The following is a 14,301-nucleotide window of genomic DNA, read 5'->3' as shown; positions in this document are numbered from 1 at the left end:
ACAGTAAAAATGGTAATTTAATGGCAAAAAACACCAAAATTGGTTTGATGCTGTTGGGGATCATGTCGACAACATTTCAGGATAGAAAAAAAACCTTTTTTAAAGACATTAGAAAAAAAGACCCCTTTGCGGTGAAAAAAACAAAATGGAATTTTGGAAAACGAAGTACGTCAATCTTCAGCGTACTCAAGTCACAAGAGGTTGGTGTATCAATTTAAATTTGAGAAATAATGTCACATAACACCTCTTGAATAGCGACGATTTATTTGATCCAGTCTAGACATATTTAGAAATTCCCTGAGCTAAAGTAGAAGACAATTTAATTAAATTAAAAGGAGAATTAAACCTGTATGACTCCAATTATCTTGGAAGATGCATTTCTTATTGGCATGGCAAGTATAGTTCTGTGACCGAAGTCCTGCCCTTCATCAACACTGGGGTCGAACCGATGATCTTCATAAGCATTAACTATATTCACCGACTGCAAATAAACACAAACTGAAGAAAGAAATTAAAAAAAAGTTCAAGCACTATTAATTGAAATTAAGATATAATGTATTTTATACAAAACGGAAAACACGCAAAATTCTGAAAATTACAACATTTTAGTGTGCTAACAATGTTTCTCTGCAGCTTATACCATACACCCCCCCCCCCCCTCCTACACCTGTAATTCCTGAAGAAAATATTTAATAAACACTGTTAACACTTAAGTTTCAAAGAACGGAAAACCCGTGTAAAATTTAATTTAGTACTTCTCCTGCCTAACGGTTGTCGATACTAGATAGTACTGATGATCTTACTACCAAAATACACAAAATAAATATCTCATCCAGGGAAAATTTATACGAATAATTAACCAACTCTCTCCTGGGCCCCCGCAAGGGTTAATAGATGTACCCCTCCTCATCCCCTCCAGAAATTTGAGAAAAGCATTGTCACTCTTTCAACCAAAGACTGATTTTCTTGTCGTGGGCCAACTTTCCAATATCACTACCAAGAAAACAGAAAAGGATCAGCTTAGATTTTTGTACCAATGAGAGACCTATTGAAGTTTAAAAAGTACAAGTGGCAAGGCCGTATCCAGGGGGGGGGTTTACCCGTTTTGACCCCCCCCCCCCCCGAAATTTTTGACCGAGCCGAAAATAAGTCAAAAATTAGTAAAACCTAGGTAAAAATCAGTAAAATTAGTCGAAAACTTAGTCAAAAATCAATAAAACACCCCCCGAAAAATCAAAAATTAGTCAACCCCCCCCCCCCCGCCGCAAAAAAACCTGGATCCGCCCTTGACAAGTGGTACCATTTTTTAGCGTCAGTCCCAAGCACAGAAAATAAAAAATAACACTCAGCGGAGATCACAAACAGAAATGATTAGTAAAAGTTGATAAAAGTATTTTCAGACATATGGGAAAATACTCCTTTTTGGATCTCAAAATTTTTCTCTTCTTTATTCTAAAAAAAAAATTTTGACGATGAAGCAGGGAACACTCACACATCTTGAGCCTTTTTGGATTTTAGTTTAATGTGAGATCAAGCTTCAAAAATTTGTACTAAAAGAAGAACGATACCAAGCCAAAAAACAAAATTTCTGTATTAATCCCCCAAGACCGAACTCCGTGATATGCCCCTTAGCACAGTCTCAGTTCTTGCTTTCGTAAAAAAAAAAAAAAACATTAATGGGAATCAAATTAGATTTTAGTTTTGTCAATTTTCTCAGGACAGATCTTCTGCGTTCTTGCAGGGGGGAATTCAACGGGTAGAATTTTAGCTCCTACAAGTTTATGCTGTGCTGATTCACACGCACGCTTACTTTAGTTTCCATTCACGTGGCCTTATTTTCGAATGCAGTATATTTCTTGGTTTTCCGAGTCGTACTCTTTGGATACAAGGACATAATCTGATCCTTCTCTCTTCCTTTCCCCCCCCCCTTCTATCACTGCAAACAATCTCTACACAGGACCCAGCCAAAAGAGCCAATAATTGAGGGGCTCAATTAAAACACTCAAACTTCCCTGCTTGAACAGAGCATTCCACTCGTAAACAGAAAGATGGCTCAAAGAAATGAAAGCTTGGCGAAACAGCTTCAGATGGCCCTCTCTGATATAGACTATAAAACTTTACACCGGCTCATACACTTTAGGCTCAAGACACTGAAGGTTCTATTCATTTTAATTTCTTTATTTTTTAAATATGAATTTTTATTCATATAACCACGCGAAAAAAAATAATTTGTTAATAGATCCTTTGCTCACAGAACCCAACAAATAAACCAGCCCAGGGAAATTAAGATAAACGCAGTGCTTTTAATTGTCTTAAGCTTCAAGGAAAAATCAAAGCATGATATTTTATGGCTGTCTTTCAAATCAAGTAGTTGTAGTTCTTACAGAGAATTAAATATTTTCAAAGTATATATAGTCTAAAAGAACAACTTCCGACCCCCCCCCCGCTCTCCCCCTATACATAAAAAAAAAATTAAAAAGTGACATTTGACACCCAAAAATACAGTTCTCGAAACTTGGTCCGCTCTCCCTCCCAGATAAAATCTCCATATTACTTGATAAATTCCTGCAGAACACATGGAGTATCAACAGTCACTCATGAGGTACTCAAAGTAAACCTACCAAACGAATTATCAGTCAGTGAGAAAAAAAAACCTTTTCGGAGGCTGTTATGGTTAAATTCGAAAGTACAACCGTAAATGATATTTTTTTTTTTTTTTTTTTTTTTTTTTTTTTTTTTTTTTTTATCTCCACCAGACATTTAAGAGGCGAGTTATTAAAAAAATAAAATTTGCGCTAATTAACTCTACTGAGGAAGTTTCAGTCCGCCCTCCTAAACACGATATGACTTCAAGAAGTGGTTGTTATTCGAAGTACTTTCTAAGCCTAACTTTTAAATCATATTTACTTTATTTCCGTTTTCAGACATGGTTAATCCAGGATACTATAGAGATCAATGTTTTTTTTTTTTTACAGATAAACAATAGCTTAGAAAAGAACTTACTTCCCCAGTCGTCGCCACATGCCAAGTAATTCCAATATTCAGAGGAAATCGCCCGTCACCTGGACTGAAAGAATATCAATCTTTATATGCCGGAAAGGAATAAAACAGTATGTCAACTCACAAGAAATCACACGAAAATACAAATTGGTGTCATATAATTAGAAATAACTAGACTTTTCATAAAGAAAAGTACATAAAAAAAATTACCTTAAAAATTACCTACATACCTTACAAAAGTACATAAGAAAAATTCCTAGATACCCCCTCAAAAGTAACTCCAATATTGAAAGAAAATGTATATCAACTAGAGTAAAATAAGATCCGTCATATAACCGGAAGCCAATGAAAACATTAGGCCGACTCTCGAGAAAATAAGATGTAAAATATTTGAGAAACATAAAATCATAAATCCAAAATATTTATCCGTCCACGATAGTTATATATATACTATATATATAATATATACGAGGGAGTATCCAAAACAAAAAACCAACAGAGAGAAAAATCTTAATGAAAAAAAACAACAAAAACAACAAACCAGACTGCGGACAGTGGAAAGAAAAGACGAAAAATGTAAAACAACGCGGATATTTCACCTGTATCAAAACAAGGCGAAGACGAAGACGCATTTTGACGTAGATTTGAAGACGCCTTGTTTTGATACAGGCGAAATATCCGCGTTGTTTTACATTTTTCGTCTTTTCTTTCCACTGGCCGCAGTCTCGTTTGTTGTTTTTTTTTTTATTGGGATTTTTATCTCTGTTGGTTTTTTTTCATTGCTGGCCAGCTCGGCCAGATCTTTCATGGGTATCCAAAAGAAACCAGAATAACATTGGGATAGACGGAGCTTCTGCAATATGCATTTATGCTCTTAGACATGTACAGCGCAACTCATTAGCAATTCAATAACGCCTGTGTCGTCGACCTGGGTTGTTATCTTCATTAGCAGAGAGTGTTTTTCTGACACTGTTGTGTTTTTGTTTCGTTTCTTCTGAAGGCAAGTTCATGCAAAGGACTTGCAACTAGACCCCAGGGCCGCGCCGACGGATCGACCGAACGCCGCCGACGAGAGGCCCAGTCAAACGCCGCCGAAGTATCGTACCGCCGCCGGCAGAGGTGGCGGCGTTCGGTCGACTTCAAACTTATTTTGATGCAATTCTTTATTGCGTGAACCGCAAAGTCAGAGCTTTTACTTCTCGTGTTGTTTAATATTTCACATTTGCCTGATTAGAAATCAAGCAGGGCTTGCACTATCCCCGAATTTTCGGGTATTTTCCCAAAAATCTATGCGTCACCCCGAAAAAAAATTTGGTTCCCCGAATCCCCGAAAATCACCCAATCACGGTGCCACCCCTAGCGATTTATCACCAGTGACTTTCCCTGCCAAATATTACTTTGCATTCCATAACTCTTTACTATTCTCTTATTCAGGAATTTTCATCTCTTTTGTTACTTTGCTTAATAACCCGACGGATACAACGTGTAATTGCAAATAGTTTAAAATGCGCAGTGCTTTTCGCGCTGGCAAAAAAAGAATCATTCTTATCATATAGATTTAAGTTCTTTTAACTTCAGTTCTCCAATCGCTATTTCATGCATGCTTTATAGCGAAGAAATTAGTTTTTAAGTTTACCAGAATTATATAGCGTATTAATTAATGCAGAGTTCCAGCTTGCAGTTTAATCTTGAAATTGACATCAGACAGATTGTTTCTACAGCTGAATTATAAATTTGCATATTTTTTTTTGTTGCTGTTTTTAGATAAGATTTTCTTAATATTTAATACTCAATTTTTGAACCCTTATAGAAAATAAAATCTTCTTTCTTAAAAATTTTTACCCCCCCCCCAAAAAAAAAATCTTCGTTTTAGTCAAAATCTGGCTATAGACTAAGCTATGAATAAGGTTGAGGAATTAAAGATTGAACCAGAAGTTACCCCAAAAATATGCTTCATAAATAAATTGTAAAGTATTGCCTATAGGGGGGGGGATAGGGGGTTATCATTTTAAAATGATAATACCTCACTTTTTTATTGAAAGCAGGGATGCCAAAGAGATAATTTTTTTTCATTTGAAGTGGAGACGGAAGAAAATGATATCAAATTCCCTGGGAAACCATTGAAATATTTTGATAGACCCAGGGCCCCCTATTAAGACTTGTTCATTGTCTTGGGTATTTTGCGATTTCTCATAGGCTACTGGCCTAATTTGGCTTTTGTGTATGCTCCCTTTTAATTAGATTCTTTGGATCTTACTGAATGCCACGGCGAATCTATGACTCGGTTTTTCAGTAATTTGAGTTATATCGCAATAATTTCTGAATAATTATCTGAATAATATATCTGAATAATTTTTGTTGTTGTCTTTGTACCCCTTTGCTCATACCCTCAATTTTTTTTCCAAGGAACACTAAGCTGTTTAACGTTATTTTGCGTGTTTGTTTGAACCATACAGTGACCTGGTTAATTATTAAGTAAACTATTTTTCTAGTGAAAGCTGAGACGGTATCCTATCAAGGTGGTATCCAGAGGGGGGGGGGTCGGGAGGTATTACAATTAAATGATAATGTCTCGATTTTTTTTATTGAAAGCGGGGATCCCAAAGTTTTTTTTTTAATTTAAAGCAGATACGGCATCCTATCAAGGTGGTATCCCGGGGGGGGGATAGTGAGCTATCATATTTAAATGATAATACCTCGATTTTTTGGGAAAGCAGGGGTGCCAATAAGTTCATTATTTAATTATTAAAGCAGAGACGGTATCCTATCAAGATGGTATCCAGGGGGGGGGCATAGGGAGTTATTATATTTAAGTGATAGAACCTTGATTTTTTTTTTATTGCAAGCAGGGATGCCAAAAAGTTGAAAAGTTGAAAAAAATTAACAAGATTGTCACGATTTACACTTGACACAGCCCTCGCACAGTTTTATCGTCCAAATGAAGAGAGAGATGTGCGTCCAACGCGCTTTTTTTTCTTATTGATGAAATGGGTTTACTTTGAAAACATTCATTCATAAGTACCAGGTATATCAAAACTAAAATGAATTGGTGTGACGAGAACGATACCGACATCTCCACCTAACGTTGCACTCGAGTGACAATGGCGCCCTTTGTCCAGTGCCCAAGTTACATTAAAAGGCCAGGTCATAATAAAAGCTTTCAATTTGGGAGGTTCAAGGAGGAGTCTTTGACAGTCTTAAGACCTCAGAGTAAGTAGTAATCTATCTATATATTTGACGATAGATGGTATAATGTGACCAGGTTTCACGATAGATGGTATAATGCGACCAGGTTTCAATTGCACATGGAATTACACATGAATATACAGTGCAGTTTGACATGCACATTGTAAAAAGCGACGAAACCTATTATATTCTAGACCTATAAAGTGAACAAACACGTTTTGAGAGTGTAATTGAGATTATATAACGCAAGCAGACTGGTTTTTGAGGCACTTTCATCATTACATTTTTTTTTTTTTTTTTACCAAAAAATAGAAACTGTCAAATTGCGTAATCAAAGAATGGTCTCATTATAGAAATACCGGTTTAAAGTTGGTTATAATCATGCTTTTTTTTCTATATATATTGAACATATTGTTCATTCTGTGTCAGTTGATTAATAGAAGTTCTAATAAACCTATGAGAATCAATTCGCTCGTTCTAATGGACAATAAAAGAATTATATTGGTTAGTAAACATACTTTATTCGTCGACTTATATAAACTTTTTTATTTCCTATCTAGCATTATGAGTTTCACACAGAATTATATTTCATTTTGTTTCAAACAGAAAGATGAACTGTCTGAAAACATGCGAAGTATGCATTTGTTTACACCAGTTCTTTTGATTAGAAAACTGTTTTTTTGTGAGATTTCATTTCACTGTGCTGTTAATTGAGCAAACTGATTGATACTACCATTGTTTATCATCGAGTATATCTACTAAAAGGGTATAATTATTGTAGAGAAAAAAGGAGGAGTTGGGGGAAGGAGCGCCCCCTATTAATATTTTGAATAAAATAATAGTTGAGAATGTATTTTTTTTTCATGTATCGTATTTAAAAATGTATGTTATGGCATTCCAATACACTTATAGGCTATTCGGCTCTAAATGTTTCTTATGCACCTTTTTTATGTGTTTGTGGCTCATTCTTGTGGCATTGTTGGGGGAGGGTGTGTGACTGATGCGTCAAAAAAACTGCACTTTTATGGCTATATGCATTCATAGCTTAACCGAAATTAATAATTGGGGTTAAAAATAATCCTAGGAGGAGGAATTCAGTTTTGAAGGATGTGTAGAAATGGTACTTATTTAATATCCAGTAAACATCTGACTTGAAATGCTTCAGATCGTATATTTTTTGCTAGCTTCAAAGCAGATGGCCAGGTATAAAGATATCTCGGTGAAATAGCGTTCCCAACAACTTCTATTTTTAACTCAACAGATAGCAATTATCTTCCGTGCCATACATAATTGACACGATCATTGTATGTACGCGTGTGTATTTACTAAAGGTGCAATTATTAAAAAAAAGAGGAGTTGGAGGAAGGGGTGCCCACCATTAATATTCTGAATAAATTTCAAATGTAGCTAATAGTTGAAATTGTATTTTTTTTTCTTACATCGTATTTAAATATCTAGTGAATAACTAAAAATTGATTTTATTTCCAGGACTCAGATATTCAGGTGTCAAGCCAAAACGACCAAAGCTCAATCATGAGACTGGCAGCACTGAAATGAATCTGAGGAGAGAAAGCGTGATTCACTATGCCCCACGAAAACTTTGTAGCGAGCTAGCAGTAGCTTCTTTGGTAAGCTCCATTTACCAAAGAGCTTAAGGTGTTCAATTGCACCGAGGGGTCAGTTGGATGGTGGTTTAGTTACACGGGGAGTAAATTAAACAAAGGATCATTTGCATAGGAGATTCATTTGTAAGGAGGTTCGGTTAGACGAAGGGCTCATTTGCATAGAGGCTCATTTGAAAGGTGGTTCGCGTAAACGAGGTCTAGGTAAATAGGGTGGAGTTGCACGGGGGGTTGAGTCGCATGAGGGTTCAGTTACACGAGGGTTCAGATACACGAAGGTTCAGTTGCTTGGGGTTCAGTTACACAGTGATTCAGTTACAATGGAACCCACACAAAAAACAATGGGGCACACACAAACCCAAATTAGGCCAGTGGCCTATAAGAAATCGTAAATTACTCTAGACAATGAACAAGTCCGAATGGGGCATGTATTTAGTTAAAATAAAGCTAAGAGGGGATATTAAGTTTTGAGGGGGTGTAAAAATGGTACTTATTTAATACCCCGGTAGACATCTGACTTGAAATGCATCAGGATAAATAGACTATTGCTTCTTTCTGAACTAATCGCAGTTCCTTCATAAATATTTTTTTATTTTACTTTATTGCTATGACATACAAAACTAGCGAATATTTATCGTGGGGCTTTTTTGATTTTCATTTTTTTCAGCATAATTACTAACATAAAAAAATTATTAATTTTAACATTGTCTACTTTCAAATCTGACTGATATCTCTTAAGTGAGGGGTGTGGGAGCCAATATTGATATAATATATATCGTAACGTGGACATTAAGTTTTGAGGGGTGTGTAAAAATTGTACTTATTTAGCACCCAGGTAAAAATATGATTTTAGGTGCTTCAGAAGATTTAGGCTATTTTTTCTTTCTGAACTAATCGCAGTTCCTTGACAAATATTTTTTTTATGTTACTTTATTGCTATTAGTCAAAACATTGCATTGTCTATACCACACCAAACCAGCGAATATTTATCGGGGCTTTTTCGATGTTCAATTTTTTTCAGTGTAATTAATAACATAAAAAATGATGAAATTTAGAATTGGCTAATCTCTATTTTGGCTACTCTATATGAAGTGAGGGGGGCAAGTATTTAGTTAAAATAATGCTAGGAGGGGAAATTAAGTTTTGAGGGAGGTGTAAAAATGCTACTTATTTAATAACCCGGTAAACCTCTGATTAGAAATGCATCAGGAGAAATAGATTATTGCTTCTTTCTTAACGTTATTGAGAGGGGGGCAAGTAATTAGTTAATATAATGCTAGGAGGGGAAATTAAGTTTTTGAGGGTGGGGCGAAAAATGAACATAGTTTTTTAACTTTATAAGAATAATGGTTATTTCACATAGAAAGTAAACCCTTTTTCTATAGATTAATGAATTAGCAGCGCCATCAACATCAGGTCATGAAGCATCCATTTTTAGTGGACCTGAACCAATCGTCGCACCACTAATGGAGCTTAGGGATGAGCCTACACTAGTTCTTGATAATATGGAGTGGCATGAGGTTTTTTAAATGATTGTTTTGGGGACATGGCTAGCCTAGATGATCTAACCTGTGACATTGACATGGTGGAGGACCCGGAATGGACAGATAGATTTATGAGAGAACATTTAGGTGATATTTGTAGTAGTAATGTATCTAAACCGGGTCCTCATAAAGAAATTCCGTCACAGGAGAATAAAGGCTGGCTTGATCAGCTATCCCCAAACCCCCTGGAAGATATGCTAACTAGCCTAGGGGATTTCATGCCACCTTCATCCAATGCAATTGAACAGACTGGGGGTGGTGCTAATGACGATTCTATGCCACCCCCCACCATTCTTGTTAATGATACAGCTAGTACTAGTACTAATAATGTTATAACATCATTAAAATTATCCTAACTCCCAGATTTTTATTTTTCCAGCTCCGCCTTGCACCATACAAAAGCCTACAGTACTAAATTTTGTGATCCCTTTAACACTCTAGTGTCAGGGTATATAATAACAGATCCCTTGGCCATTACCCATTTATATTCTAACAAGATTCGAGCCATTATAGAACAACAGCTAGGGGTGTGGGGTGCAGGGGACAGTTTAAAAGCATCAATAGTACTAAAAATATTTTTTTAAATGAAAATTCGATATAGCAGTATTTAAAATACTTACATATAGGGATGTTGGCAATTCGCCTGCATTTATCAAATTATGAGGAGTTTTTTCTAGATTGGGTTAATAGCATTTAAACTAAGTAGGGTAAATATAACGAGGGGGTTAGCGGGTCGGTGGTTTTATTTATTGAGAGTTTAAACGTTAATATTTGTAGATTTAAAAAGGATTTTATTTTAAGAGGGGGAACGGGGCCGGGTTCTATAGTTTTAAAATATCATTCACATTTAGAGGGATGTCAGGGGATACAACAAATCTGTTTCAATACGAGGCTACAGTGTTTCAAGTATGCATTTTTAATTGCCGCATATAGACCCCCGCGCGATAATGCATCTAAGAAAAAATTGGATGAAACGGCAGTTAATGGTAGGGATGGTTCAAAGCTCCCCATCGTAGATTTTAATTGTTTAAATGGTCAATTTTCCGTGACATTATAAGGAATAGATATTTTCGAGCGGGCTAATGCACATTTAAAGATTGGTGTCACGGTGTTGCAGTAAGAAACAGAATTTGAGGAGGGTCACCGTTCCGACAAGAAGGCGCATTATTTCCAGTGAGGGCTCCTTCAATTGAATCAGTAGAGCATTGGGTGTGGCTTCTATACACGCCACCCACAGAACCTGATTCAATTGTACATTTTAATCCAATTACCGATATTAGTAGGGTTTTCAGTGAGGATAAGAAATGTGGGGGTGTACGCTATTACTGTCCAACATGCCTGTCCCGATTTTGTACTAATTTAAAGTTAAAGAATCATATGAGGAACTTTAAACGTCATGGATGCCAGGCTGTGGAAACGGTAAACGGAGATAGAGCAATCTTACGTTTTAAGAATATCCAAAAAATGCTCGTACAGAGCAATAAGATCGCTTTGGACTACGAGGCCCGACTCACAGACGAGTACAATTCGTCAAATCCAAATCGTGTTAAAATACATGAAGCCATAGGGATCTCTTACGCTCATTCGCAACGAGATTCCAATAATACCATGCAAGTGCTGGATGTAGTTGAGATGTTGGGCGGCGAAGACTACATGCGCTCGGCATTGGTCAGTCTAATCAAAACATCGAACGGTGCAATTTCGCGCCTTTGTTAAGCAAACTATCCTATGCTACTATCACCAGATGACAGATTGGCCATTAAAAATCGTAAAACATGTTGGGTTTGCAAGGGAGAATTTGATGATGGTGTTGGGAATGGAGGGAGGAGGAAGGTGATCGACCATGATCATTTGTGGCAGGAAATTACACCGGGGGGGGGAGGGAGTAACTTTAGAGGGGTAGCACATCAGTCGTGCAATTTAAACGCTAGACAGCAATATTTCGTACCTGTTTTTATACACAATTCCAATTATGACTTAAAGTTTGTTCTACCGGCGTTGGCCCGCATTACCAAGGGTGGAGTTGTAGATGACGCATGAATAGATGGTTCTTTTTCATATAATATCATACCCAAATCATCGGAGAAGCTACTGCTGCTAGAATTCATGTGGAAAACAGTTGACAAGGGTAACACGTGCCTGAATAAAATCCGTTTTTTAGACTCTTTCAGCTTCTTCCCCAAATCTTTAATTCAATTGATTCAGGAACAGTAAAGTGACAATTTTGACAGCTTCCCCCTTCTTAAACAGCGCGTCCCCGGTGATGAAATGTATGATTTATTAACGTGTAAGGGCATATATGCGTATTATTACTACAACTCTGCCTCGAGGCTAGATGAGGTTTCAGTACCGCCAATTGAAACTTTTTACAATTCTCTTACTCAGAGTGAGTGCACCACTAACGACTACGAATTTGCTAAGAGGGTTTGGGCAAAGGGCGGATGTAAAAATGGGTGGGATTATTGTAAACTATACTTGGCCAGTGACGTACTCACTCTTCTGGACATTGTGTGCAAAAATACGAATAAAATCTAAGGAGAATTTGGGTTGGATGTAGCTTATTATTTTTCCACTCCTCATCTGGTGATGGAATTGATACTTAAAATTAGCAAAGAAGAAATAGGTCTAATCGCTTAAGTGGATCAGAATCTGTTTGTACAACGATAATTGTGGGGTTGGTATTTTTTTCACGGGGATCGTATCATGAAAACTTATCCGACCGGACAGCACACCGATGAAAAGTCGGACGCAGTTTTTTTTGGATATGAATTCTCTTTACCCATCGGCAATGTCTCACCACTGTTTGCCTTGTGAAATTTATAAATGGCTCGTCAATCCGTTTCCTTCGAAGTTATCCAACAGTGCTAGTGTTGAAGAGAATTGAGCACAGTGATGGTTTTTTTTAAATTGGCGGGAAAATAAACATGGAAAACCATAATTTTGTCCAGGCTTTGTTTTTCCATACACAAATAGACAGGTGGGTAAGTACTCTCTGAGCCCCAATAATTTATCTTTAGTAGATGATGGGAGTATGCACTGGGTACCTTCAAAACAAAAACTAATTGCCGATCTCAACCCGAGACAGAATATCGTTGTTCGTCACGTGCTATTGAAATGGATGGTGTCCAATGGTTTCAAAGTCACAAAGATTCATAGAGCCCTCCAATTTGATCAAAAGCCTTACATGAAAAAACGTTTATTGACACCTTTGTCAGTAAGCGTTCACAAGCGAAAACGAAAGTTGAAAAAGAAATCTATAAACTCATTTTGAACTCAGCCTTCGGTAAAATGTGCGACAGCGAACGAAACAGAAGTTGATGTGACATTGTAACCAATTCTAAAGACTGTGTTCGAATCATTGCGGGTCCAAACTTCACATCGTTCACGATCATAGACTTTAATGTTGTACTCTTACATCGTAAGAAAAGAAACATTATTTTAAATAAAAATATTGTAGGCGGGAGTGCAATAACTAAAATATCTAAAAAACTCATGTTGTCATTTTATCATAATGTATGCAAGGTACAGTGGCCGATTGAGGGATAATCTCAAGTGTATTATGGGAACACTGATTCACTCCTGTTAAAAGTTAAAACTGAAAATCTATTGAATGATTTGGAAAATGGCGAGTACATTAGCTCACGAATGGACTACACTAACTGGGATGAATCCCTCTACCCAGAGCTAGTGAAACGTCAGGCTCCAAATCAATTGTTAATGTTAAAATCTGAAACGGGTAGAGATCTGATATCCAGTGGTGTGTTTCCTGGGCCGAAGGTATACTGTGTGGAAACGCAGAACAAGGATATCAAACAAGTTTGCAAGGGGGTACCTACTCAGCATTATTGAGCCAAACTCTTGGCTGATTATTGACGATATGGCTGAATCTATTGAACAATGGTCCCAGGAAATGCTACAACTGCTCACTGTTCGCTCTCATCATGAACAGATTTCCGTTACTCTGGTTCTACACAATCTCTTTCACCAGAGCAAATGTATGTAAACCCTTGCATTGAACTGCACCTACTATATCATCTTCAGAGTTGTTCGTGATTTTAGCTCGCTAATAACTCTCAATAAACAAATATACCCCGGCGCCCCTAAATTTCTGCCCTCAGCATACAATCAGGCAACTAATAAACTCTATGGCTATATCCTATTGGATCTTAATCAAAATACACCCGAGGATCTGCGTGTAGTCACAGATATTTATGACAATGAAATTAAAGTATATCTCCCCGTGAACAGTAAAAAGACCTATTAGTTGCCCTCATGACACTGAGGAAACTACATGAAAATAGACATTTATTTTCAGTTCTAAGCACTTCAAAATCCTCGCTTAGGAAAGCCATACTCAAACATGGTATTGACAATGATTTCATTAATCTAATATCTTAACTTTGTTTAAATTTGACCATGGGAAATGTTCAACTGCCAAAAGTAGTTAAGCAACAGGCAAAGCAACATCGTTCCATTGTACGTACATTGGCCTCTAAAAACAAAGGAGATAATTTTAAAAGGAAACGTCTTCTTCAGGCGGGCAGTTGCTTTTTCACACTTTTACTGCCAATAATTGTAGGACTTGTAAACAGTTTTCTCTAGAGAATGGCAAAACCCTATAAATTGACTCCAATAGAAATTGCTCTCTCACTCACGGAACACTTTGAGAACAAACTGAGTAAATTCACTGACAACGAGAATATTGATGATAACAAAAAACTGCTTTTACTTCAAGATATACTTCTCCGGGAGGATAAGCATAAGCCCTAAAGTGTGAGGGCCAGTGGTATTGATAAAAAGAAAAACCATCTTCTCAGGATTCTGCTGCTGCTGCTGGAAAAAAATTAAATAAGGAGTAATTGAATTAATTTGTGTTTAAAATCGGAAATCTAAGGCCCCACTCATATCGTGAACAAAGTAAACGACTCATAACATTTCTCACGGAAAGT

General features: G+C 36.8%; 1 protein-coding gene across 1 annotated transcript in view; it reads right to left on the bottom strand.

Annotated features, from left to right (window-relative positions):
• LOC148945341 (dual 3',5'-cyclic-AMP and -GMP phosphodiesterase 11-like) overlaps window positions 1-14,301 on the bottom strand; it is a 256,119-nt gene that overhangs the window by 33,925 nt on the left and 207,893 nt on the right. The window contains exons 11-12 of the mRNA XM_089099013.1: window positions 3,004-3,067; window positions 347-481 (exon numbers count right to left, since the gene is read on the bottom strand). Coding sequence (XP_088955139.1) covers window positions 347-481; window positions 3,004-3,067 — 199 coding nt within the window. The remainder of the gene's footprint in view (window positions 1-346; window positions 482-3,003; window positions 3,068-14,301) is intronic.

Source organism: Artemia sp. Qi Xiang Cuo, chromosome 13 (genome assembly GCF_049724085.1).
Source record: "Artemia sp. Qi Xiang Cuo chromosome 13, ASM4972408v1, whole genome shotgun sequence".
NCBI lineage: Eukaryota > Metazoa > Arthropoda > Branchiopoda > Anostraca > Artemiidae > Artemia > Artemia sp. Qi Xiang Cuo.
The sequence above is the reverse complement of the archived record's forward strand: the minus strand, read 5'-3'. Positions and strand labels throughout refer to the sequence as shown.